The 26829-nt window shown below is 38.3% G+C and overlaps 1 protein-coding gene across 13 annotated transcripts in view; it reads left to right on the forward strand.

The window, feature by feature from the left end:
- Positions 1 to 26829, forward strand: part of ATAD2B (ATPase family AAA domain containing 2B) — a 125126-nt gene that overhangs the window by 30226 nt on the left and 68071 nt on the right. For all 13 annotated transcript variants that reach the window (XR_014842404.1, XR_014842400.1, XR_014842403.1 and 10 more), the window contains exons 7-15: positions 2806 to 2922; positions 5646 to 5721; positions 6896 to 6994; positions 10806 to 10917; positions 12613 to 12728; positions 13944 to 14118; positions 18889 to 18977; positions 21219 to 21378; positions 26088 to 26178. Coding sequence is in view for 3 of the 13 variants with exons in the window: in XM_021087780.2 (XP_020943439.1) it covers positions 2806 to 2922; positions 5646 to 5721; positions 6896 to 6994; positions 10806 to 10917; positions 12613 to 12728; positions 13944 to 14118; positions 18889 to 18977; positions 21219 to 21378; positions 26088 to 26178 (1035 nt within the window). In the remaining 10 variants the exon portion in view is untranslated. The remainder of the gene's footprint in view (positions 1 to 2805; positions 2923 to 5645; positions 5722 to 6895; positions 6995 to 10805; positions 10918 to 12612; positions 12729 to 13943; positions 14119 to 18888; positions 18978 to 21218; positions 21379 to 26087; positions 26179 to 26829) is intronic.

Below are 26829 nucleotides of genomic sequence, written 5' to 3' on the forward strand. Positions count from 1 at the left end.
TAGGAATTACCCTTCTTTTTTTTTTTTTTTTTGTCTTTTTGCTATTTCTTGGGCCGCTCCTGCGGCATATGGAGGTTCCCAGGCTAGGGGTTGAATCGGAGCTGTAGCCACCAGCCTACGCCAGAGCCACAGCAACGCGGGATCCGAGCCGCGTCTGCAACCTACACCACAGCTCACGGCAACGCCGGATCGTTAACCCACTGAGCAAGGGCAGGGACCGAACCCGCAACCTCATGGTTCCTAGTCGGATTCGTTAACCACTGCACCACGACGGGAACTCCCAGGAATTACCCTTCTTAATTAAAATGAGCTTTTAGAAGATTTGGTCTACTCTAAATGCAAGAGTAGTTGTATTTTTATTAGGAAATCTTACTAGTTCCTACTATTTGTATAGCTTAGATGAAAAAAAAATGGGTTTGTTTCTAAATTCGATAATTAATATTAACAAGTTTTAAAGAGATGATATTTCTAATTTAGGTATTTTATCGAGCAGATATTATTATAGCTAGAACCTCTATATTGCTTCCTTTGGAGAAAATCTGTATAGGTGAGACAGATTTGTAGTGTGATTTTTGTCTTTTCATTATCTGAACACTTCTGTGGAGTTCCATATAGATCTTCCATATAGAAAATCTTCCTGTAAAAAATAATGTGTTGTTGTGGAGATTTTTTTTTTTTAAGTAATTTTTTCTGAAGATTTAAGAAACTTACTTGGACACAAATAATTTATGGTGTTATTTAGTTAATGCTATATTTGCTGATTTCTCTGTAACCTAATAATGAACTCTTTTTTTTTTTTTTTTTTTTGGCGGCACCCATGGCATATGGAAGTTCCTAGGGCAGTGATTGAATCCAAGCTTCAGCTACCACCTATGCCACAGCTGCGGCAATGCCAGATCCGTAATCCGCTGTGCTCCAGTGGGCACTCCCAACATTTTTAAAGCTTAGAATAAACTTTCTAATGTCATGAGTGCAATGTAAAGTCCTTTGCCTTTCTAGGCTCCTATTTCACACTGCATCACTAACAGCTTTAAAATTTTTCCTGTGCCTTAATATGATTTATTATATTGACAATTCTTATTGTTTAAATTTAATCATAAAGTACATTGAATGTGGGGACCATAAGCCTGTAAATTTTCATCAGACTTTTATTTTAAGGTATAAATAGATGATACATCAAAGCTATAGCCAACCACTTTTTTTTTAATTTTTATTTTATTTTTTGTCTTTTTGCTATTTCTTTGGGCCGCTCTCACGGCATATGGAGGTTCCCAGGCTAGGGGTCTTATCGGAGCTGTAGCCGCTGGCCTACGCCAGAGCCACAGCAACGCGGGATCCGAGCCGCGTCTGCAACCTACACCACAGCTCACGGCAACGCCAGATTGTTAACCCACTGAGCAAGGGCAGGGACCGAACCTGCAACCTCATGGTTCCTAGTCGGATTCGTTAACCAGTGCGCCACGACGGGAACTCCCAACCACTTTTTAAAAATAAACTTTTAGGGAGTTCCCTGGTGGCCTAGTGGTTAAAGACTCAATGTGGCTTGTGTTCAGTCCTTGGCCCAGGACCTTCCACATGCCCTGAGCACTGCCAAATCAAAAACCAAAAAAATCCCCCAAAAAATAAAACCCCCCAAGCACTTTTAGGTTTTATGTACCTTCTAATTTATTTTTAAGTGTGTAAATAGGTGAATTACCATAAAGTGATGACTTATGTCAAGAAATAAACTATTACCAATGCCCCAGATATCTACTTCATGCTTTCTCCCGATCTCTGCCTGAATTTTTCTGCCAAAATGTAACTAATTCATTTTTACCTGTTGTCAACAAGCCTAACAAACCATTATACTGCCGAAAAAATTGCCTTTGCCGTAACATTAATAATTATCTTTGAAGCATATTTTTTTTTTTTTTTTTTTTGTCTTTTTGCTATTTCTTGGGCCGCTCCTGCGGCATATGGAGGTTCCCAGGCTAGGGGTCCAATCGGAGCTGTAGCCACCGGCCTACACCAGAGCCACAGCAACTCGGGATCCGAGCCGCGTCTGCAACCTACACCACAGCTCACGGCAACGCCGGATCGTTAACCCACTGAGCAAGGGCAGGGACCGAACCCGCAACCTCATGGTTCCTAGTCGGATTCGTTAACCACTGCGCCATGACGGGAACTCCTGAAGCATATTTTTTTGAACTATGAAGTATTGTGTAAATACTGACCTTATTCAGTGGTTAATTGGGCATTGAATGAAGTTTGTTGTAGGAATATTTTGAGTTAGCGTCTATTATGTTGTATGACCGAAGGTATCCTACCATAAGATTGAAAGGTCATAGGTAAATCAAGAGCTCAAATATGATTTATTTAGCAGAGAACTTTATTATTTGTAATAAAGCCATTTTCTTTTACATCTAGGTTGATTTTTAATTGGATTGATTTATGCTGTATAATACAATGTTGACACTTTGCAGTGAAGGAGTAAAAGACAAAATAAGAATATTCAGTTCTAGGGGTTCCCGTCATGGCTCAGTGGTTAATGAATCCGACTAGGAACCATGAAGTTGCAGGTTCGATCCCTGGCTTTGCTCAGTGGGTTAAGGATCTGGTGTTGCTGTGGCTTTGGTGTAGGCCAGTGGCTACAGCTTCGATTAAACCCCTAGCCTGGGAACTGCCATATGTCACGGGAGCGGCCCTAGAAAAAGGCAAAAAGACAAAAAAAAAAAAATAAAAAAGAATATTCAGTTCTAGAGCAGACCAATCCTTGTGGATTAAAAACAATGTTTTTTATTTTTATTTTTGTGTGCGGGAAACTAGAATCTCAAGAGGAGGATGGAGATATAGAGGTTGAAGAGGCAGAAGGAGAAGAAAATGATAGACCATACAATTTGAGACAAAGAAAAACAGTGGATCGATACCAAGCACCTCCAATAGGTAAGAGACTTCTTTCTTTTTTGTAGAATATTCTGCTTTACCTCTTAAAAAATTAGTGTTGCTGAATTTAAAAGGTGAAATCTGTTATAGGTTTAGTACATCTGTTCTTATATATACTTCCACTTACACACACAGCTAATTAAGGTGAAGGACATAATTGCAGCATAGAATTACATAGAGCATGTAAATTTTATTTAAAAAACCTTACATTTAATAATAAATACTGTTCATACTTTTTTGTATTACTTTATATTTTATTGAGTACTTTGATTTGCAGTTCTTTAGGGCAAGTTACTCTATGTTTCAAGTCTTTAAGTTATTTATTCAAAGTCACAAAATGCAGCTTGGTCAGTAATGTAGGTTTGTGTTTTGTTTTTGTTTTTTTCTTGAGAAGGGGAAAGTTTATCTTAATGATATTAAATCTCATGGCAAGCAGTCGGTTCCACAGCAATGTTTCATTGACTGTTTTCCCCAGCTCTTGGGAAATTCCATCAGTATTGATCCCTTCAATTAAAAAAAAATTCAAATATAGGAGTTCCTGCTGTGGCACAGTAGGTTAAGAAACTGACTGTAGTGGCTCAGGTTGTTTCGAAGGTGCAGGTTTGATTGCCAGCTGGGTACAGTGGCTTAAAGGATCTGGTGTTCCTCAGCTGTGGCTCAGATTTAAGTCCCTAGCTCAGGAATTTCCGTATGCCATAGGTGTGGCCATTAAAAAAATTGAGGAGTTCCTGTTGTGGCTCAGTGGTAACGAACCCCTCTGGTATCCATGAGGATGTGGGTTCGATCCCTGGCTTTGCTCAGTGGGTTGAGGATCTGGCATTGCTGTGAGTGGCAGTGTAGGTTGTAGACATGGCTTGGATCTGGCATTGCTGTGGCTGAGGTGTAGGCCAAGCGGCCATAGCTCCAATTCCATATGCTGTGGATGCAGCCCTGAAAAGACAAAAAAATTGAAATATAATCCAAGTATCATGAAATTCACCATTTTTTTCTGGGTTTTGGTGATTTTTTAATCTGTGCAATTTATTGCTTTTTAGTATATTCACAAGGGTGTGCAGTCATCACCACTTTCTAGTTCCAGAACATTATATTACTTCTGCACTCCATTCCCCCAGCCCTTGACAATCACTAAGGTACTCTCTGTCTCTATAGATTTGCCTGAATATGGTCTTTTGTGTGTAGCTTCTTTCACTTAGCATAATGTTTTCAAGGAAGAACCTGTATAGTTTTATTCAAACACTTTTGCTGTAAAACAGTGGTTGATTCTCTGGACAGAGTTACCTCACTAGTAGCTTGCCCAACTATGTAGATATTTCTATTCCAGTTAGGAATCACTGTCTCAGATAGCCTTGTTAATAATGGGGGAGGTATGGGCAGAAAAAAGATTGTGAACCACTTTTCTAGGTTTTTTTTTTTTTAAAGCTTTAGTCAGGTATAATTTATATGTAGTCCGTTGCCATTGCATGTATTTCATGTGTACACTTTGGCAAGTTGGAAACACCTTAGGAATATACCTAGGAAACTGTCATCACAATCAAGACAACGTGTTCATCAGCCCCCCTACATTGTGTTCTGCCTGTTTGTAATCTAGTCCTACCTTCTTCTGCCTTCCGCTGCTATCTCTCAGACAGTGATTGATCTGATCTGCTTTCTGTCACCATAGATTAGTTTGCATTTTCTTGAATTTTATGTACAGTGTATACTTTTTTTTTTTTTTTTTTTTATCTTTTTGCCTTTTCTAGGGCCGCTCCTGAGGCATATGGAGGTTCCCAGGCTAGGGGTCAAATCAGAGCTGTTGCCACCGGCCTATGCCAGAGCCACAGCAATGCCAGATCTGAGCCGCATCTGCGACCTACACCACAGCTCATGGCAATGCCGGATCCTTAACCCACTGAGCAAGGCCAGGGATTGAGCCTGCAGCCTCATGGTTCCTAGTCAGATTCGTTAACCACTGTGCCACGATGGGATCTCCCAGTGTATACTCTTTTTGATCTGACTTTTTTCACTTAACATAATAATTGTACAATACATCCATGTTGTTGAATATAACAGTAGTGTGTTCCTTTTTATTGCTAAGTAGCGTCCCATTGTATGCGGTCTCACAATTTGTTTATCTATCCACCCATAGCATGTAGAAGTTCCTGGGCCAAGGATCAAATCTGTGCCATAGCAGTGACCTGAGCCACAGCAGTGACAATGCCTGATCCTACTGCTAGGCCACCAGGGAACTGCAGTCCATTCACTTGCTGATGGACATTTGGATTGTTGATATTTATTGTGTGGCTATTATAATGTCGTTGTGAACATAATCGTGTAAGTCTTTGGACATATAGTTTCATTTTTCTTATAAACATATAGGAGTAGAATGGCTGGGTTTTATGATCAGGTGTTTGTTTAACTTTCCTTTTTTTTTTTCTCTTTTTTTAGGGCCTCATCCAGGGCTTATGGAAGTTCCCAGGCTAGGGGTCGAATTGGAGCTGCAGCTGCTGGCCTACTCCAGAGCTGCGACGTACACCATAGCTCACAGCAACGCCAGATCCCTGACCCACTGAGCAAGACCAGGGATCATACCCCCATCCTCAGGGATACTAGTTGGATTCATTTCCACTGCACCACAACAGGAACTCCATAACTAGCTTCTATTTAGAAGGTTAGCAGAAGTAATTCCTGATTCTTTAATGCCTTAATTTATTATTTTGTTATGTTACCTTTTTTCTCCCTTTAAGTACCAGCTCATCAAAAAAAGAGGGAAAGCACACTGTTTGATATTCACAGATCTCCAGCAAGAAGAAGCCATATCAGGTATGTTTTGTTGGTTTTTGAAAGGAGGAAATATTTACATTTATCATTTAGATATATCCTTTAAGTAATACATAGTGTAGGGCCATACAATTGGAATAGAAGTGTTGATGGTGTTAATAATATGACAAGGAGGAACTAAATAGCATCTTTCTTTAATTAGTGACTAGTAGTTTTTACCATGTATGTGATTATTATCTTCTTGGTCCAGTTTGCCTGAAGTAGTTATTGATTTTTAAAATTTTATGGCCACACTTGGGGCATATGGAGCTCCTGGGCCAGGGATCAGATCCGAGCTGCAGTTGCCATCCAAGCCACAGCTGCCGCAATGCCAGATCCTTAACCTACTGTACTGGGCTGGGGATTGAACCTGTGTCCCATTGCTCCCAAGGCAACACCGATCCTATTGCGCCACAACAGGAATGCCTCCATAGTAGTTTTGATTATAACCTGTTTTGTTGTTTTTTTCTTCAAAAATACTCCTTACATCTTGTAAAAAATTCCAATAGGATATAAATGTCTTAAGTGCAAAGCAGAAACCCTTGTTTCCTTGTAAACCAGTGTATTATTTTCTTTAGTATCTGGAAAATAAGAGGAGGAAAAAAAAAAAACCAAACTCTCCTTTCTAATAAGATTTCAATGTTATTTATATATATTTTTATTATTTTTGTTTTGTTTTGTTTTTTGGAGGCTGCACTTTTGGCATATGGGAGTTCCCAGTCCAGGGGTCCAGTTAGAGCTGCAGCTGGTGACCTACAACACAGCCACAGCAACGCTAGGTCCTTGACCCACTGAATGAGGCCAGGGATCAACCCATATCCTCGTGGTTATTAGTCGAGTTCGTTACCACTGAGCCACAAAGGGAACTCCTCAAAGTTATTTATTGATCTATAGATAGTCCTCAATTTGGATGCAAATTACATTTGTTGCTTGGTTGCTTTGTTGTTAGAAGTTTCTAGCCTCCTTCTCCTCCTATTTTTCTTTTTTCTCTGTAGAACTTACCATATATATATCTCATTAGATGTAAGTTGCATGAGTACAAACATATTAATAATTGCTGAATAAATGAGTGGATGTATTTTCCATTGAGCTAATAGATATGATGCTCAGAATGAGTTTTTCAAAGGCTGTTGCTACTGTAATGATTTTAGGGATTTTATTCTCTTTAATTTAATAGGAGAAAGAAGCATGCCATTCATAGTAGTGATACAACTTCTTCTGATGAAGAACGCTTTGAAAGAAGGAAATCAAAGAGTATGGCAAGAGCAAGAAATAGGTTAGTAAACTTTTAATTGTTATTTCCATGGTAGAAAAAAGGGATAATAGTTTAAGCTTTTTGGGGTTTTTTGCTTTTTAGGGGGGCCCTTGTGGCAAATGGAAGTTCCCAGGCTAGGGGTCAAATCAGAGATGTAGCTGCTGGCCTACACCACAGCTCTCGTCAACACTGGGTCTCCAACCCACTGAGCGAAGCCAGGGATTGAACTTGCATCCTCATGGATACTAGTCTGGTTTGTTACCACTGAGCCGCGACGGGAACTCCAGTTTAAACTTTTTGAATGGGATTATTACCTGAAGTAGCATTTTGCTAACAGTGACATTCAACACTTATTTATTTTTTTCAACACCCCCCCCCTTTTTTTTTTTTTTTTTTTGCTTTCTAGGGCCAAACCTGTGGCGTATGGAAGTTCCCAGGCTAGGGGTCAAATCAGAGCTGCAGCTGCCTGCCTGTGCCACAGCAACAGCAATGTGGGTTTTGAGCTACGTCTTTGACTTATAGCATAGCTCACAGCAACACCAGATCCTTAACCCACTGAGTGAGGCCAGCGATCGAACCTTCGTCCTCATGGATACTATTTGGGTTCGTTACTGCTGAGCCACAGCGGAAACTCCTTCAACACATATTTTAGACTATAGTAATACGCTGGCTTGGTTTTTCCGTAGTGATTCGTGGAGTGGAAATCTAACCTTGGGGAATTTCTCATAAATTACTTACTTTGTAAGTACTCAATGAAATAATGTGTGGGAAGGTAGAGAAGAGCTATGGGAAGAGGCCAGTTTCTGTGATAGTCAGTACCTCTCCTCTAAACCAGATCCATTTAATGAGGCTGATTTTAGGTGTTAAAATGATTGCAATACTCAGAGTAAGATTTGGTTTCTGATAGAATTATTTCATGAGCCTTTGGATTTTGTTGGAAAATTTGTTTTGGTTTTGTTTTAATGAGTGCCTCTGGTGATCTTTTCTTAACTAGGGTAAATAACTCTGATTACTGCATGGCTCACTAAAATCTTTTCTTTAAGTCATTTTCCGTGGAGGAGAGAATCAGTATTTTGTCTAGCAAGTAATTAAAACATCGAATAATAATTTATTCTTTAAAATTTAAGTTAATTTTGTAGCTTATATTTGTAATACTAAAAGTAAATTATTTAGAAATTTTACATTTAGCAAGACATTTCTATAACTTGGCAATATATCTACTTCAGAAATACCAACTTTTCAGTTAGCTGGTCTTGGAAACAAGTTTGGGTAGCGCTAGATTGTAGATTGTATGCTGAGAAAAATTCCTCATGTGGATGATGGAAAGAAAATATAAGAGAAAAATCCATGTTTATTTTACTTTATTTTGTTTTTATTTTATTTTTGGCCATTCCTGTGGCATGTGGAAGTTCCTGGGGCAGGGATCCAACCCATGTCACAGCTGCAGGAAAGGCAGAGCAGTGACAATGCTGGATCCTTAACCTGCTGAGCCACCAGGCAACTCCAGAAATTTTTTTTTTTTTTTTTTTTCAGGGCCACTCCCACGGTGTATGGAGATTCCCAGGCTAGAGGTCAAATCGGAGCTGCAGCTCCCAGCCTACAGCACAGCCGCAGCGATGCAGAATCCAAGCCACATCTGTTGTCACAGCTCATGGCAACACTGGATCCTTAACCCACTAAGTGAGGTCAGGGATCGAACCCACAACCTCATGGATATTAGTCAGATTTGTTTCTGCTGCGCCACAACAGGAACTCTCAGAAAAATCTGTTTAAATAAAGGAATATTATGCTTCTTTACTCTGAACTATTCTTTTTTTTTTTTTTTTTTTTATTAAAGGTTTTTTTTTTTTTTTTTTTTTTTTTTTTGTCTTTTGTCTTTTGTCTTTTTTGTTGTTGTTTTTTTTTTTTTTTATTGTTGTTGTTGTTGTTGTTGTTGCCACCTCTTGGGCCGCTCCCTCGGCATATGGAGGTTCCCAGGCTAGGGGTTGAATCCGAGCTGTAGCCACCGGCCTACGCCAGAGCCACAGCAACGCGGGATCTGAGCCGCGTCTGCAACCTACACCACAGCTCACGGCAACGCCGGATCGTTAACCCACTGAGCAAGGGCAGGGACCGAACCCGCAACCTCATGGTTCCTAGTCGGATTCGTTAACCACTGCGCCACGACGGGAACTCCCACTCTGAACTATTCTGATACCTGCTTTGCAAATATATTTTTAAAAGTAAGTTAGGATTCAATAAGGTCACTGAAAGTAAGTTTGTTATATAAATTATACCTTTGTTGTTTATGTCATCTTTTGGTGTTTATGTAATTATACCTTTGTTGTTTATGTCATCTTTTGGTGTTTATGTTAAAAGAGGAAGTAGATTATATTTTCTTCAGGATAATTAAATAATTTAGTGTAGGATTTTAGGTAGCTAAAGATGTATTCTAAGGTAGTTATGTAAAAGATAAAGCTGCATTCTCAAAGTATGATCTTAAATTGGTTTATCTTGAGTAAAAGGCAAAGAAATTTCTTTTTTTCTTTCTTTCTTTTTGTTCCTTTTAGGGCTGTGCCCATGGCATATGGAAGTTCCCAGGCTAGGGGTCAAATCAGAGCTGTAGCTGCTGGCCTACACTACAGCCACAGCAACTTGGGATCCGAGCCACATCTTTGACCTACACCACAGCTCACAGCAATGCTGGATCTTTAACCCATAGAGCAAGGCCAGGGATCAAACCTGCAACCTCATGGATCAAACCCAGATACTAGTTGGATTCATTACTGCTGAGCCACAATGAGAACTCCAAGAAATGTCTTTTTTTTTTTTTTTTCTTTTTTTGCCATTTAGGGCCTCACCTGTAGCACATGGAGGTTCCTAGGCTAGGGGTCCAATCAAAGCTACAGCTGCTAGCCTACACCACAGCCACAGCAATGCCAGATCTGGCTGCGTCTGTGACCTACACCATAGCTGACGGCAACACCAGATCTTTAACCCACGGAACAAAGCCAGAGAGCCAACCCACAACTTTGTGGTTACTAGTTGGATTTGTTTCTACTGTGCCACAATGGGAAATCCCCAAAATTTCTTTTTTTTTTCTTTGGCCTCATCCAAGGCGTGTAGTAAGTCACTGCAGTGACAATATTGGATTAACCTGCTGTGCCGTAGGGGAACTCCAGGAAATTTCTTGAATCATGTAAACTGAGTAGGCACATCCACATAATATCTGAGAATGAATTTAAATATTATAATAAAGCTTGAGTTCATTTAATGCCATATATTATAGTACATATAGTAAGTCTGTTTTTATTTTATACTTGGATAATATGGAATATCAGTTTGTTAACTTTCTAATTTGGAATAGATTGGGCTCTTTGAACGAAAAGAATATGATTTTTATTTGCTTTATCTAGTGAGTAAATTTATTTCTGGTCTGTTGAAAAGAATTTAGGAAAGGTAGTTTAAAACTAAGTGTTATGAGGAGTTCCCATCCTGGGCAATGGAAATGAATCTGATTAGGAACCATGAGGTTGAGGGTTCGATCCCTGGCCTTGCTCAGTGGATTAAGGATACCATGTTGCCATGAGCTGTGGTGTAGGTTACAGATGAGGCTTGGATCTGGCGTAGCTGCAGCTGTGGTACAGGCCGGCAGCTATAGTCCGATTAAACTCCTAGCCTGGGAATCTGCATATGCTGTGGGTGCGGCCCTAAAAAGCAAAAAAAAAAAAAAAAAAAAAAAAAAAAGAGTTATGAGAAAAAGAAAGATGAAAATACGTCAAAGATTTAAACTTATTATGACATTAAGATTATGAAACTTAATGCTATCTACTTGAATTTTTGTGAATTTCAGATGTTTGCCTATGAATTTAAGAGCAGAAGATTTAGCTAGTGGTATTCTCCGAGAACGTGTTAAAGTGGGTGCAAGCTTGGCTGATGTTGATCCAATGAACATTGATAAATCAGTAAGTTCTGTTTTTCTAGAAATAGCTTTTTTTTTTTTTTTTTTTTTTTTTTTTTTTGGCTTTTTAGGGCCGCACCTATAGCATATGGACATTCCCAGGCTAGGAGTCTAATTGGAGCTATAAGCCACTGGCCTTTGCCACAGCCACAGCCACGCCAGATCGGAGCTGTGTCTTTGACCTACACCACAGCTCATGGCAACACCAGATCCTTAACCCACTGAGTGAGGCCAGGGATCGAACCTGCATCCTCATGGATACTAGTTGGATTCATTTCTGCTGAGCCACAACAGGAACTACCTTGAGTCTTATCTTTAGATGTCTCTACCAGTCAGTTAGAATAACGTATTTCTTTAAAATTTTAAATTATTGTTATTTTTAATGATTTTTATTTTTTCCATTATAGTCGGCTTACAGTGTTCTGTAAGTTTTCTACTGTACGACAAAGTGACCCAGTCCCACATGTATATACATTCTTTTTCTCACGTTATCCTACATCATGCTCCATCACAAATGAAAGATAGAGTTCCCAATGCTGTAAGCAGGATCTCATTGGTATCCATTCTAAATGCAATAGTTTGCATCTATTAACTCCTAAAATTTGAAATTATCTATAAGATAAATTATCTCTTCTTAGAGTGTTTTTGTTTTTTAAATTCCGTATTTTTCTAGTTTGTTTTTTTCTAGTCATATTTCTATCGTATTTCTTTTGAGCACTTTTTTCTGTATAATTTTTACAATGTTGTTTAGATATTTAAACTGATGTGACTAGGAGAAAAAAAACTCTCTTGCTTCTTCTGATAGGTCAGTGTTTCTGAAACCATTTTTTTTCATTGTTGTCTCCTAAAGGGAAAAATTAAATTTCTCTCCAGCTAGATAGATTAATATTAAAGAATAAGATTTTCTCAGGTAAAGTTGACCTTTGGAGGATCACAAATCATTGTAATAGCTAAGGTTTTTTTCACCTTACTCCTGAACCAAATTTTGCCCCCATGGGGACTATATTGCCCCTGCTGTGAACACGTGTGATAGATGGTATTTTGAAAAGCATTCAAATTATTAGAGTGTAAATACAATATAATATCTCCTGTTGATATCCATTAAAGAATTAGGCCAATAATCCTGGCCCTTACTTACACAGAGATTAAAGAATGATAGCGTTCTTTGGCTGAGTTGAAATGTAAACTTGAATTTACTGCCAACTTTATTTTTCGACTCGTTTTTTATTGTTGGACTTTTTCTTTAAAATTTTTTTTTTTTACAAATTAAAGTGTAGTTGGTTTCCAGTGTTGCGTTAGTTTCTGCTGTACAGCAAAGCGACCCAGTCATACACATATATACATTCCCTAAAAGCATATATTTTTTTATTTTCTTTTAAGGCTGCACCTGTGACCGAGCCACATCTGCCACCTACACTGCAGCTTGTGGCAACGCCAGATCCTTAAGCCCTGAGTGAGGACAGGGATTGAACCTGCATCCTCATGGATACTAGTCAGGTTCTTAACCTGAAGAGCCACAATGGGAACTCCAAAGTATAGTATTTTCAACTTTGTTTAACTTTATATGTGAACTCTATGTTTAAACTTCAGTTCTAGCGGAAGGCATGTATTCTGAGTCATAAGATTATCTTATAAATTAAAAATAAATCTATAAACAGTTAAAATTATTTTATGTTAAACTTTTCCCCTTCTTTTCAAGGTGCGGTTTGATAGCATAGGTGGATTGAGTCATCATATTCACGCACTAAAAGAAATGGTGGTATTCCCACTCTTATATCCAGAAATTTTCGAAAAATTTAAAATTCAGCCTCCAAGGTAAGCAATGTTCTAGATGTTTATTATTATTATTACTGTTAATTTATCAAATTTCAATTAGTAAGTGATTGTAAGTATATCTTACATATTTGATGTGTTATAGCAATGAGAATTAGCAAGTGTATTATTATTTAGGGATCAAAGGTTGTGGTACAAAATGTGTCCTTTAAGTTTATATTTTAGCATTTAAGGGTCAGACACAAGATGAGTTTTTTTTTTTTTGGGGGGGTGGCTGCATCCACTGTGTGCAGTGACAGTGCTGGATCTTCAACCTGCTGAGCCACCCCAGAACTCCACGATGACATTCTTTATGCAGGCCTTGAATATACGAGTGGATGAACAATGTTTATATTCTTTACAACTTTCTTTTATACATATATACATGTATTAGGTTTATATTTTGCCTATATTATTATTATTATTTTTGCTTTTTAGGGCCTCATCAGCAGCATATGGAGGTTCCCAGGCTAGGGGTCTAATCAGAGCTACAGCTGTCGGCCTATGCCACAGCCACAGCAACGAGGGATCCACGCTGCATCTTCGAGCTGCACCGCAGCTCACAGCAATGCCTGATCCTTAACCCATTGAGTGAGGCCAGGGATCGAATCCTCAACCTCATGGTTCCTACTTGGATTCGTTTCTGCTGGGAAACTCCTATTTTGCCTGTTATTATGCACATATAAATATTTAATATAAAAGAGATTGTTCAGTATACCCTTATGTAACTTTTTGTTTTTCCCTCTACAATATATTATAGACACTTTGCCATGTCAATAATGTGTGTGTGTATTTTTATTTTTGACATCATAGTAATGTTTAAATTATAGTTGTACAGTGTATTTATCTGTGCCTTATTAGTAGATAGATTATTTAGGTTTTTAAAAAATCTATAACATTCTTTTAAGCATTTCTATATTGATGTATTCTAAAATGTGAAATTTCTGGGTCACAGGGAAAACACCTTTAAAATTTTGATTTTTTTGCCAAATTTCTCTCTACTCTCATTGAACTATTTTTTGTCTACCAAAGCTTGGTGCTTTGAGAACATCTTGAGGACTCAGCAAAGTGAAATTTTTTTCTGTATACTACAGAAAGCTTTATCAGTGTCTAGTAATTATAATAATACAAAATTGTATGGGAAGTGCATGCTTTTATATTGGTTATTAGTGGTCATGGTAACATTAATTTACTTTCATTGATTCTTTATTCCTCTAGGGGCTGCTTATTTTATGGCCCTCCTGGCACAGGTAAAACCTTGGTTGCCAGAGCGTTAGCTAATGAGTGCAGTCAAGGAGATAAAAAGGTGGCTTTTTTTATGAGAAAAGGAGCAGACTGTCTGAGTAAGTGGGTTGGTGAATCTGAGCGGCAGCTTCGGCTTCTTTTTGATCAGGTAAGTAAAGTCAGCTAATATGAGACTATCTTCTTTAAAATATTTAATAATACGTTTAGTCTATAAATACAAATTGTTCACGACAAGGTATAGTTTCCAATCACTATGTTAAATTTAGGATCAGTATTTGAATTTGTATGCCTTAGAGGTATTCAATAACAGTTTCACTCGTACTAATTTAAGATGATTCACAAAATATTTATTGAGATGGCTACTAGGCATACAGTACCATGTTAAGTGCTTTTGAGAACTCTGGATATAATGTATATATTTCTGTATTATAATCTAGCCGAGGAAATAGAACAAGTGTGAAAAGTTAAATATCTATGAAAGACAGTTCACAAAGCAGTATGTTACTTATTTTCATGACTTCTAAATAGGGTGTTGGAAGAATTCAGTAATAAGTCAGTCCTTTTAAGAGGCAGGTTAAGGCGAGTGAATATAATATATAATGTCTTTACTATTTATCTATAATGGTAACTTTAAAAATAAAACTTATAATCACTTATAAAATCAGTCCTGGGAGTTCCTGTTACGGTTCATCGGTAATGAACCCAACTATATCCATGAGAATGTGGCTTTGATCCCTGGCCCCACTCAGTGGGTTAAGGATCCGGCGTTGCCATGAGCTGTGGTGTAGTTTGCCAATGTGGCTCCAATCTGGCATTGCTGTGGCTGTGGTATAGGCCAGCAGCTGCAGCTCTGATTTGGCCTCTAGCCTGGGAACTTCCATATGCCTCAAGTGCGGCCCTAAAAGAGAGAGAGAGAGAAAAAAAAAATAGTCCTGGAGTTCTCTTGTGGTGCAATGGGTTAAGCATCCAATGTTGTCACTGCCGAAGCTTGAGTCACTGCTGAAGTGTAGGTTTGATACCTGGCCTGGGAACTTCCTGAGGACTCAGCAAAGTGAAATTTTTGCCATGGACACAGCCCATGCCCTGAAAAATTAGTCCTGATGTAAACTCACTTTTAATTGTTTGAGCTACTGAAAAAAGTCATTCATGCTTGGCAATGAAATTTATGTTTTGTTATGTCTAAAGAAATCACATGAAATTTAAAAAATGCTTTCAATGAGCATTTGTTGAATACCCATTTGAGTTGATATGTATCACTTTGCAATTGGTAAAGAACTTCAAATATTATTTTTAGTTAGTATTAAACTGCTGTGTTTTATTGAAAAACTTAGGGTTTCCAAAGGAGACAGTTTGGGGGTGGGAGATGTGCTAGGGGTTTGGGATGGAAATGCTATAAAATTGGATTGTGGTGATCATTGCACAACTATAAATGTAATAAATTCATTGAGTAAAATGAGAAAAACAAAACAAAAAAACCTGCTGTGTTCTAGATAATAGACCTAGAAAGAAGAATAAAGTAGAAACCTGTTTGTGTAGATACCAATTTGGAGCTGCAGCTGCTGGCCTATGTCACATCCAGATCTGAGCCAAATCTGTGATCTGTGCCACCCGCCAGATTCCGAGTGGGGTCAGGGACAGAACCTGCGTCCTCATAGATAAGAGTTTAGATTTAACCCACTGAGGCACACAGGGAACTTCTTGCTCTGGTTTTCTTAATGGTGTCTGCAAACTTGTCTTTTGCCCATTGGTCAGCAGAAACTGCTTCTCTCTCTCTCTTTTTTTTTTTTGTCTTTTGTCTTTTCTAGGGGTGCACCCTTGGCATATGACGTTCCCAGACTAGGGGTCTAATCGGAGCTATACCTGCCGGCCTATGCCAGATCAACTCTGAAATGCTTATCACAATGATTGGCATTAAATATACTATATATACTTCCTTTTTGTAATTATGTGAGGCTGTAGTTGTAAAAAAGAGGTGTGCGTTTCATGTGTGTAAGAGTAATAATTAAATCTTTACTCTTTGGGATTTCCTGGTGGCCTCATGGTTAAGAATCTGTTGTTGTCATTACTGTGGCTTGGGTCACTGCTATGGCTTGGGTTGGATCCCTGGCCCAGGAGCTTCCTCATGCCTTGGATGTGGCCAAAAAAACCCTTTGCTCTTTCTCTCTTATTACATAATTCTAGTCTTAGAAAGTGTTTTCTGAAACCTAAGTTTTGTGGTTGAATTGTCTTTTATTTAAAATTATTAGGAGATAGAGTTTCAGTCTTGGAGCAGTGGAAGCTAATCTGGCTAGGAACCATAAGATTGTGGGTTTGATCTCTGGCCTCGCTCAGTGGGTTAAGGACCCGGTGTTGCCATGAGCTGTGGTGTAGGTCGCAGATGTGGCTTGGATCTGGTGTTGCTGTGGCTCTGGTGTAGGCCGGCAGCTATAGCTCTGATTAGACCCCTAGCCTGGGAACCTCCATATGACGCGGGTGCAGCCCTAAAAAGACCAAAAAAAAAAAAAAAAATTTTTATTAGGCGCTCCTGTTGTGGCTCAGTGGATTAAGAATCAAACAAGTATCCACGAGCATGCGGTTTCGATCTCTGGATTCACCCAGTAGATTAAGGATCTGGCATTACCACAAGCTTGGATCTGGTGTTGCTGTGGCTGTGGTGTAGGCTGGTGGCTGCAGTGTCTTATTTGACCCCCTAGTCTGGGAACTTTCATCTGCTCTGGGTGCAGCCTAAAAATAAAAAAAAAAAAATTATTAGAAAACCCTGGAAGTTTAATGAATAGCATTATCAGTAAAGGAGAAATGAAAAATTTGTATTTTAGTAAGCTGACCTTCCTATCAACTAAGTATTTGCTCTAAGTAATTTTGAAATAAAAAGAAACTTTTTATTTGAGGAAATTACAAAGAGTTTTTATTTGTAATCTACTGTTTATTTATCTTAAATTCCTGGTTAGATCTAAATTTAGTGAGAAAAATAACACTAAATGTGAAAGAATTAGAATGAAAATGAGATAACATTCTTTATTCGAAAGTTAGTCAAGGGAAATCCTATTGCGGCTTAGAGGATTAAGCGTGGGAACTTCCATGTGCCACAGGTGTGGCCCTAAAAAGCCAAAAAAAAAAAAAAAGAAAAAGAAAAAAGTCAAGAACAAGAAGTTTGATGACTGTTGGCCATCTAAAATATTTCTGGTAAGAAAGGTAAATTGGTATATCAATGGAAAGCAATTTGCAAATATCTAAGTTAGAAATGAGGAGTTCCCGTCGTGGCGCAGTGGTTGACGAATCCGACAGGGAACTGTGAGGTTTAGGGTTCGATCCCTGGCCTTGCCCAGTGGGTTGGGGATCTGGCGTTGCTGTGAGCTGTGGCATGGGTCACAGACGAGGCTCGGATCCTGCGTTGCTGTGGTTGCTGTGTTTCTGGCGTAGGCTGGTGGCTACAGCTCTGATTCGACCCCTAGCCTGGGAACCTCCATATGCCGCAGGAGCGGCTCAAGATATCAGAAAAAGACCAAAAAAAAAAAAAAAAAAAAAAAAAGAAATGACTCATGCCTTTTGAGCCAGTAGTTCCACTTGTAGAATTTTTTATGTTGATATAGTTATGTGGAATGTTATGTGTACACAGATATTTATTCAAGCATTGTTTTTAATAGGAAAATTTTGAGAACATCTTAAATGTCCACGAGTAGGATACTGGTCTAATTATGACACATCCATACTGTGGGGAATTTTGTAGCTGTTAAAAAATGAAGCAGGAGTTCCCGTCGTGGCGCAGTGGTTAACGAATCCGACTGGGAACCATGAGGTTGCGGGTTCGGTCCCTGGCCTTGCTCAGTGGGTTAACGATCCGGCGTTGCCGTGAGCTGTGGTGTAGGTTGCAGACGCGGCTCGGATCCCGCGTTGCTGTGCCTCTGGCGTAGGCTGGTGGCTACAGCTCCGATTCAACCCCTAGCCTGGGAACCTCCATATGCCGCGGGAGCGGCCCAAGAAATAGCAACAACAACAACAACAACAACAACAACAAGAAGACAAAAGACAAAAAAAATGAAGCAGGTCTTGAGAGTTCCTGCTGTGGTTCATTGCTGCTCAGATTGCTGAGGAGGTGTGGGTTCAATCCCTGGCCCAGAGCAATGGGCTAAAGGATCTGGTGGTGTTGCTGTAGCAGCAGCAGCAGCGGCGGCGGTGGCGGCGGCGGCGGCGGCGGCGGCATAGTTCTCAGTTACGGTTCAGATTATATCCCTGGCCCTGGACTTTTATATGCTGCAGGTGTGGCCATTAAAAAAAAATGGTGGAAGCTGATTAAAATATCTTGTTACATAAAATAGGCTGTGTTAAGTGATAAAAGCAATGCATATAATCTGTTTAAATGCATTAAATAGTGTGTAAAATATATTCCTGTTTATGTGTATAAATGTTTATGTGGGAGAATAAACAAACTGGAAATAGTAGTTGCCTATTGGGAGAGGACCTTGTGGTTGGGGACTGGAGTGGTAAGGAGCTTTCCTTTTAATTTTCTTTTTTATTTTTATTTTATTTTATTTTTTTTGTCTTTTTGTCTTTGGAGGACCGCACCTGCTGCATATGGAGATTCCCAGGCTAGGGGTCCAATCGGAGCTCTAGCCACCAGCCTACACCAGAGCCACAGCAATGCCAGATCCAAGCCATGACTGTGACCTACACCACAGCTCACGGCAACGCCAGATCCTTAACCCACCAGGTGAGGCCAGGGATTGAACCCGCAACCTCATGGTTCCTAGTCGGATTCGTTTCTGCTGAGCCACGACAGGAACTCCAAGCTTTACTTTTTAGTGTATAGTCTTTTTTTACCTGCTGCATGTTGTACCATTTCCTTATGTCTCCTATTAAGAAAATACAGTAATTAAAAATGAAAATTAATGTAATACTGTTTGTTTTCTTTTTATACTAGGCATATTTGATGAGACCTTCTATAATATTTTTTGATGAAATAGATGGATTAGCTCCTGTTCGCTCTAGCAGACAAGATCAGATACACAGGTAATTTTTTTTCCTAATCTGATTATATCGAATCCTTTTCATTTGTTGACATGGTATTTAGACTTAGCCCTTGGTTAAGTGCTATGAGGCTTATAAGATGTGATCTGTGTCCTTGAGGAGGATTTATTTTATTTAGCACAGGGGTCAGCAAACCTTGACATATGGGCCAAATCCTGCCTTCTCCCTGTTTTGGTAATTGAAGTTTTATTGGAACACAGCCATATTCATTCCTTTTAGTGTTATATATGGCTCCTTTTGCACTCCAGGAGCAGCTGAGTGAGTTGTAAGAGAAAGATCCTATGGCTCGCAAAGGCTAACACATTTATTTTGCGGCCCTTTACAGAAAAAATTTGACTAACCCTTACTTAACATTTTTGAAATTTTTCCATGTCGTGTATAGTAATATTTTGTTCCTTTTAATTTCTGAGTAGTGCTTCTTGAGCGTTGTCTGTGTGTATATATATCTATACCACAATTTATTTGTAATTTCATCTGATAGAGATTTCGTTTGCTTCTATTTTTGGCAATTATGATAACACTACTATGACTATTTGCATGCATGTTTCTATGGGGATATAAGTTTTCATTTTTTTTTTTGGTAAATACCTAAGAGGGAAATGGCTGGATCCTATGGTAAATATATATACTGTTTTTCAAAGTGGTTTACCATTTTATGTTCTTACCTGTAATATATGAAGATTTGAGTTCCTCATCATTCTTGCCAGTATTTGATGTTTTTACTCTTGTCAACTTTTGACATTCTAGTGGATGTGTAGTAGTGGATTAATTCGTATTTTCCTGATGACTAATATTGAGCGTCTTTGTATTAGCTTATTGCCAATTCATATATATTCTTTTGTGAAATGTCTAAGACATTTTACCCTTTTTTTTTAAAAAAAAGTAATCATATTGTATGTCTGTGTTGTCAGATTTTTTTTTATATACTCTCAAAACAAGCAAAATCTTGCCAGATCTGTGGGGTTTTTTTGTTTTTGTTTTTTTGTTTTTTAGGGCCATACCTGTGGCATGCGGAAGTTCCCAGGCTAGGGGTCAAATCAGAGTTGCAGCTGCTGGCCTACACCATAGCCACAGCAATGCAGGATCCGAGGTGTACCTGTGCCCTACACCACAGCTATGGCAATGCCAGATCCTTAACTCACTCAGCGAGGCCAGGGATTGAACCTGCATCCTCATGGATGCTAGTGGGGTTCCTTACTGCTGAGCCACAATGGGAACTCCTGTATGTAGACTTTTTGATGATGGCCATCCTGGGTGGTGGTGTGAGGTGGTGCCTCATTGTAGTTTTATGTTGCATTTCTCTAATAATTAGCAATGTGGAGTATCTTTTCATGTGTTTTTTGGCTGTCTCTATGTCTTTTTTTTTTTTTTTTTTTTTCTTTTCTTTTTAGGGCTGTACCCGTGGCATATAGAAGTTCCCAGGCTAGGGATCGACGAATCTCAGCTGCAGCTGTGTCTTCTTTGGAGAAATGTCTGTTTGAATCTTCTGCCCTTTTTTTTTGATTTTTATTATTTTTTTTAATATTGAGCTGTATGAATTGTTTGTATATTTTGGAGACTAATCCCTTGTCAGTTGCTTCATTTGCAAATATTTTCTTCCATTCTGTGGGTTGTCTTTTTGTTTTTGTTTTTTTTATGGTTTCCTTTGCTGTGCAAAATCTTTTAAGTTTAATTAGGTCCCATTGGAGGTGGATCTGAGACGATATTGCTGTAGTTTATTTCAGAGAGTGTTCTGCATATGTTTTCCTCTAAGAGTTTTATGCTATCTGGTCTTAGACTTAGGCCTTTAATCCATTTTGAGTTTATTTTTGTGTCTGGTGTTAAGAGAGTGTTCTAATTTCATCCTTTTTTTTCCCATGTAGCTCTCCAGTTTTTCCAGAACCACTTAAGAAATTTTCTTTTCTCCATTGTATATTATTGCCTCTGTCGTAGATTAGTTGACCATAGAGCATGGGTTTATTTCTGGGCTTACTATTCTGTTCCATTGATCTAATGCATGTCCAATATATATTCAGAAGCCTTAAACAAATCCTGTTTAGAATAATACAAGAAAGTTAAATTACAACCTAATATCATTTGTGAACTGGTTATAAAAATCCATTTTATTAGCATTTAAGACTGGCAGAAGTAAGTGTAAGCAGCAATTTCTATAATGTTTTTTTATAACTTTTTTTTTCTTTCCTTTTTAAAAATTTTTAATTTTCTCTGAAAATTTTGTTACAGCTCTATAGTGTCAACCCTTCTTGCTCTTATGGATGGATTAGACAATAGGGGTGAAATTGTTGTTATTGGTGCTACAAATAGACTTGATTCTATAGATCCTGCTCTCAGGAGACCTGGTCGTTTTGACAGAGAATTTCTTTTCAACCTTCCTGATCAAAAGGTAAGAGTTTCTGTTTTCTGTGTATTAAGATTCATTTGTGATTCAATTATGAAATGCGTTTATGTGTGTGTGTGTATACACACACACACATACACACATACGTATATACACATACTTTGAAGCACTTGGTGTTATATGGCTTTGATTTTGGATCTCTGGTATTTTATGAAATTTCATTCTAAAAATTTAGTGCTTATGGTGTATCTTAGTTCATACTTTAAAAATGCCTTATAATTATTGATTAATTTAGTCTTTATTAATAATCATCAGAAAATTTATGAATTTTAGGACGTAACAGTGGTTTTTTGGTTACTGTAGGTGTTTACTCTTTTCTTTAGTTCTCCAAATGGTAGAAATTATCTTGTGTGTCTCTTGTTAGCCAAGGTAGCTTTCTTCCCATAAACATAATGTTTTTAGTGTTAGTGCCTTTATAAATAAGAGACCAGTTTGTAAATTTTCATGTAAATGACTATGATATCTTACTCAGTTAAAAGCAGCAAATGCTATTCATTGTAGTGTAGCTTTTTTTTTTTTTTTTTTTTTTTTTTTGTCTTTTTAGGGCTGCAGCCACGGCATTTGGAGGTTCCCAGGGGAGGGGCCCAATTGGAACTACAGCCGCTGGCCTATACCACAGCCACAGCAACGCCAGATCTGAGCCGTGTCTTTGATCTATGCCACAGCTCTCGGCAACACTGGATCCTTAACCCACTGAGCAAGGCCAGGGATCGAACCTTCATCCTCATGGATACTAGTTGGGCTTGTTAACCACTGCATCACAATGGGAACTCCAATTGTAGTGTAGCTTTTAAAAGAATATATAGTTAAAACAGGGCAATGTGTAGTCATTGACTATGTAAAGTGTTATTTAATGTATCATGCAATGTTCTTTTTGCTTATTTTTACTTGCAATTTTTTTTTTTTTTTTTTGCTTTTTAGGGCCACACTTGCAGCATATGGAGGTTCTCAGGCTAGGGGTCAAATTGGAGCTGCAGCTGCCAGGCTCCACCACAGCCACAGCAATGCAGGATCCAAGCCATGTCTGTGACCTGCACCACAGCTCACAGCAATGCCAGATCCTTAACCCACTGAGTGAGATGAGGGGTAGAACCTGCTTCCCCATGGATCCCAGCCAGATTCCTTTCTGCTAAGCCACAATGGGAACTCCTTGCATTTCTTTTTTAATTTTGTTTTGACCAGTTTAATCATTGACTATTGTTTTCACTGGGAATTTGAGAGGAAGAGACATATATAGAGAAGATACTGTATTTGACAATGCTTCCTATGTAATTTAATATATCAAACCTTAAACATTTATTACATATACCTATATAACCTAAAGAGGGCAGAGAGAAGGCACTGCATGTGAACATTACATACACACAAACACACACACACACACACACACACACACAAACTTGGTATTATATGGCTTTGATTTTGGATCTCTGTAAAATGCCTGGTTTGCATAAATAGATGTGAAAGGCTTAGTGATTAGTACAGTATAGAGGAATATAGGGAAATGAAGGTAATGGCTCTGCTGTATACAGGAATCTTAAGTAGAGCAGCCGTACCTCAGTTTGACAGTCTGCACAGTCGCTCTATTTGTCTCAGTTTTGGATTGACTATGTAATTTACAGGCTTTTATTTGGCACCAAATTTATTTCCGCTTTTAGGATAGGAAACATTGTGTATACAAGATCATGTCTTTACCCACGTGAGCTTCTAGGACTGTACCAGTGCATAGAGGCATGCTTAGAGGAGACAAACTAAAGTAGGTGTAATCCACTTTAGTATGGGGAAGCATGCTATCTTGTTGCAACTGTCCAGGCACTTCTTTTAGGCTCTGTTGGTAGGTGGGGAAAGTGCTTATCTCTGAGACATGGCCAGTGTTCATTTCTGCACATGTAGTCCATATGTCAACCAAGCCCTCACAATTCAGTTATAGTGCACACAAGTCAGAGATTTAGCAGTATTGAGGTCTCAAACAGCTCTCTCCAGTTGAATTTTCTGTGATGATGGAAATCTGTATTTGCATGGTCCAGTGAGCATTGTCCAGTTTGGTACCTAATAGCCATGTGTGGCTGTTAAACACCTGAAATGTCACTAGTGTGATTCAGGATTTGAATTTTAAATTTGATTTAAATTAAAATTGTAGCTAAATTAGCATTATGTGGCTAGTGGCTTACTGTATTGAGCAGCATGGATCTTGATCATAGTTTTCCATGTTAACTTTAAATTTCTAAGTTTCAAGGAAGTTGTGCTAAACCTACAGTCATTTTTCTTGGCCTGGGTCTGTGGAAAAAGCCTCGAATTTTTTCCTTAGGAAGTACTTAAAGTCATAAGAGTAGATCATACAAGTCTTCTGTCTTAAGGAGTAGTCAGTAGGTAAGGGGAAAACTAGGAGAGTGGGATTCTGGAAGCCATGTGAAGAAACTGTGTCAGTGAGGGAGCTATAATTAACTATGTCACATGTTGCTAAATTAAATCACATGATGATAGAAGGTTAGCCATTGTATTTAGCATTACATACGTCCTCAGTGAAACCTGGTGGGCACAATTTCACCTGGAGGTGGGTGCAAAAAAGCTTGACTGGAATATGGTTAGTTTAAGAGAATGGGAGGGGAGGATTTGGAGACAGTGAATGAAGGTAAATTTTTCAAAGTGTTTTGCTGTAATAGGAAGTAAATAATTGAAGTGACAGATGGAAAATCGGGGACAAGAGATGTTTTTGTTATTTTTAAGATGGGAGAAATATCCAGTAGGAAAGGAAATTTTTGGTGATGAAATTGAGAATGGAGAATCGGGATAGGATTTGGTACGAGTGAAGAGAATGACTTTAGATAAGAATTTGATAGTTTGTCTGTGATAATAGATAGGAAACAGAATATTGTGGAGTATACATGCTGACAGGTAGTCAGAGGTGATGTGGGGTATCTTTAGAAGTTTTCTTCTGATTGCCTCAGTTTTCTCAGTGAATTAGGAAGCAAGGTCTGAACAAGAGGCTGAGCATGAAGACAGAGAAACTATGGTCCAGTCCACTGGGAGATAGCCTAATGAATGACATAGAGAAGGTTTAAGGGCAATAGTAAGGGTCCATTGGGTCATTAATTTACATTGATATCATCAGTGTCTCATATTAGTCTGTAGTTTGGCCAGTGGAACGTCATGACTCTTGCTGTTGGACCAAGTAAAAGTAAAAAACGAGGACGTATAAGTAAGTCTCAGTGCCAGATTTTAATAATTTGTTAACTTTTTTTTTTTTTAAATCCCCCTTTGTCAGTATATACCATATGTGTTTTATTTATTTATTTTTTTTGAGGGCTGCACGTGCAGCATATGGAAGTTCCTAGGCTGGGAGTCTATTTGGAGCTGCAGCTGCTGGCCTATGCCACAGCTACAGCAATGTGGGATTGGGGCCGCATCCGTGACCTGTGTGGCCGGCACCTTTCAGCAATGCTGGATCCTTAACTCACTGAGTGAGGCCAGGGATCAAACCTACATCCTCATGGATACAAGTTGGGTTCTTAACCTACTGAGCCATATAAGGAACTCCAATATATACTATTTTTTTATGTAATGTTGGACTCTAATTGCTAATATTTTTTTTCTTTTTGGCTGCACTTGGCATGTAGAAATTCCTGGGCCAGGATTCGAACCGTGTCACAGCAGTGACAATGCTGGATCCTTAACCCACTGAGCCACAAGGAATTCCTTGTTAACTCTTTATTAGTGTAAAATAGCACATATCTTCTTCTTACATCTTCTTCTCTTTTGAAAGAAAAAAAAAAAAAAAAAAACTAGAGTTCCCTTCGTGGCACAGTGGAAACAAATCTAACTAGGAACCATGAGGTTGCAGGTTTGATCCCTGGCCTTGCTCAGTGGGTTATGCATCTGGTGTTGCCATGAGCTTTGGTGTAGGTCGCAGATGTGGCTTGGATCTGGTGTTGCTGTGGCTCTGGTGTAGGCTGGCAGCTATAGCTCTGATTAGACCCCTAGCCTGGGAACCTCCATGTGACGCAGGTGCAGCCCTAAAAGACCAAAAAAAAAGAAAAAAAAAATCAACGTAAAATTGTTTAAACTTTTTTTCCCAATTAATTCACTTAATATTTATGGAGATTATTAGCGTGTACTAAATGTATAAGCATGAGATAACTTACAGGATGATAATATGTTTCTTCACTTGATTGAAAACTTTTTCACTTAAAACTTTTTTTCGGGTTTTAAAATTATTTGTTGTTTAGCTCATTGTCAGTCATGATTCTTTATGCATAATAGAACCAAAAGATCTATGAAATCTAAATATAAAATTTGTTTACAAGTTATTATTATAGCACATTACATTTTTTAATTTATATATTTAGATGGTAAAAATGATGTGGAAGGAAGTGAAATTTAGTTTTCAGTTCTGGTCCTAGATGACTATGTTGTCACATGTGCTGCTAGTCAGGTTCTTTTACTTCAAAATATTAGACGTCTTAGTTTGTGAAACAGAGATAAGATCTCTGCTACATAGCTTGCAGGGATATTATGGGAATCAGAGTTGATGTGGATGCCAAGGTGTTTAAGTTTCTTTTAGAATAAACAATGTTTTTCTGGCATACGGTTAGTTCATAAATTTGATCTAGTTAATATATTTGAGGGGTTGATGATATTTTATTTGCACTTTTTTCCTTAGGCAAGATTTTATTTATCTGTGCTTTTCTTCTTAGGCAAGAAAACACATTTTACAGATACATACCAGGGATTGGAATCCAAAACTGTCAGATGCTTTTTTAGGTGAATTGGCTGAAAAATGTGTTGGTGAGTGCTATTAATTGAATTTTTTAATTGTAATTATTTGTTCTGCTCAGCTTCCCTTTCCCCTTATATTTGGAATGTGAATGAATAAAGTGATGTTTTTGTGCAATAGATGACTTTAAATGTACAAATTCTTTTAAACGTATTATCACTTGAAGTTTGAACACATCTAAATTAGAATTTTAGCTTCTGTTAGGTGTTTTGATTAACAAAGCTTGGTAGTAGTATGCCTTTCATTGAGTGCTGGATTTCCAATATTACTACACTGTCTCCTTTTAGGAATTGTCCCCTTTCAGAAATTTTACTAAGAAAAGAAAGCTTAAACTTGAGAGATAAAGGTCCACGTATAGGGCAGGACTGTAGTCTTTTACTTTGCAGTTTACATGATGGACTCATCCTCATGCCTGTGGTCCAGAAAGAAGCTGAATAAGAGGAGTCTTCAAAGAAAATGCTTAATGACACCTGCTAGTATTTCCTCAAATGTAAAACTTTTCAAGTTCACATTAAATTATTCTCAGAGTAGAAAATCTCCCACAGAGTGAATGAACACTACTGTCCTAAAAGGATATAGTGAGAATGTTTTATGTACATGCATGATCATACATAGGAGATGAATTCACAGGTTTTAGAATTCAGGATTTTGGTTCTAATTAG

This window comes from Sus scrofa, chromosome 3 (genome assembly GCF_054392235.1).
Source record: "Sus scrofa isolate SSC_HxYL_T2T_F1_AM1 chromosome 3, Sscrofa_HxYL_maternal_Yorkshire_Landrace_v2.0, whole genome shotgun sequence".
NCBI lineage: Eukaryota > Metazoa > Chordata > Mammalia > Artiodactyla > Suidae > Sus > Sus scrofa.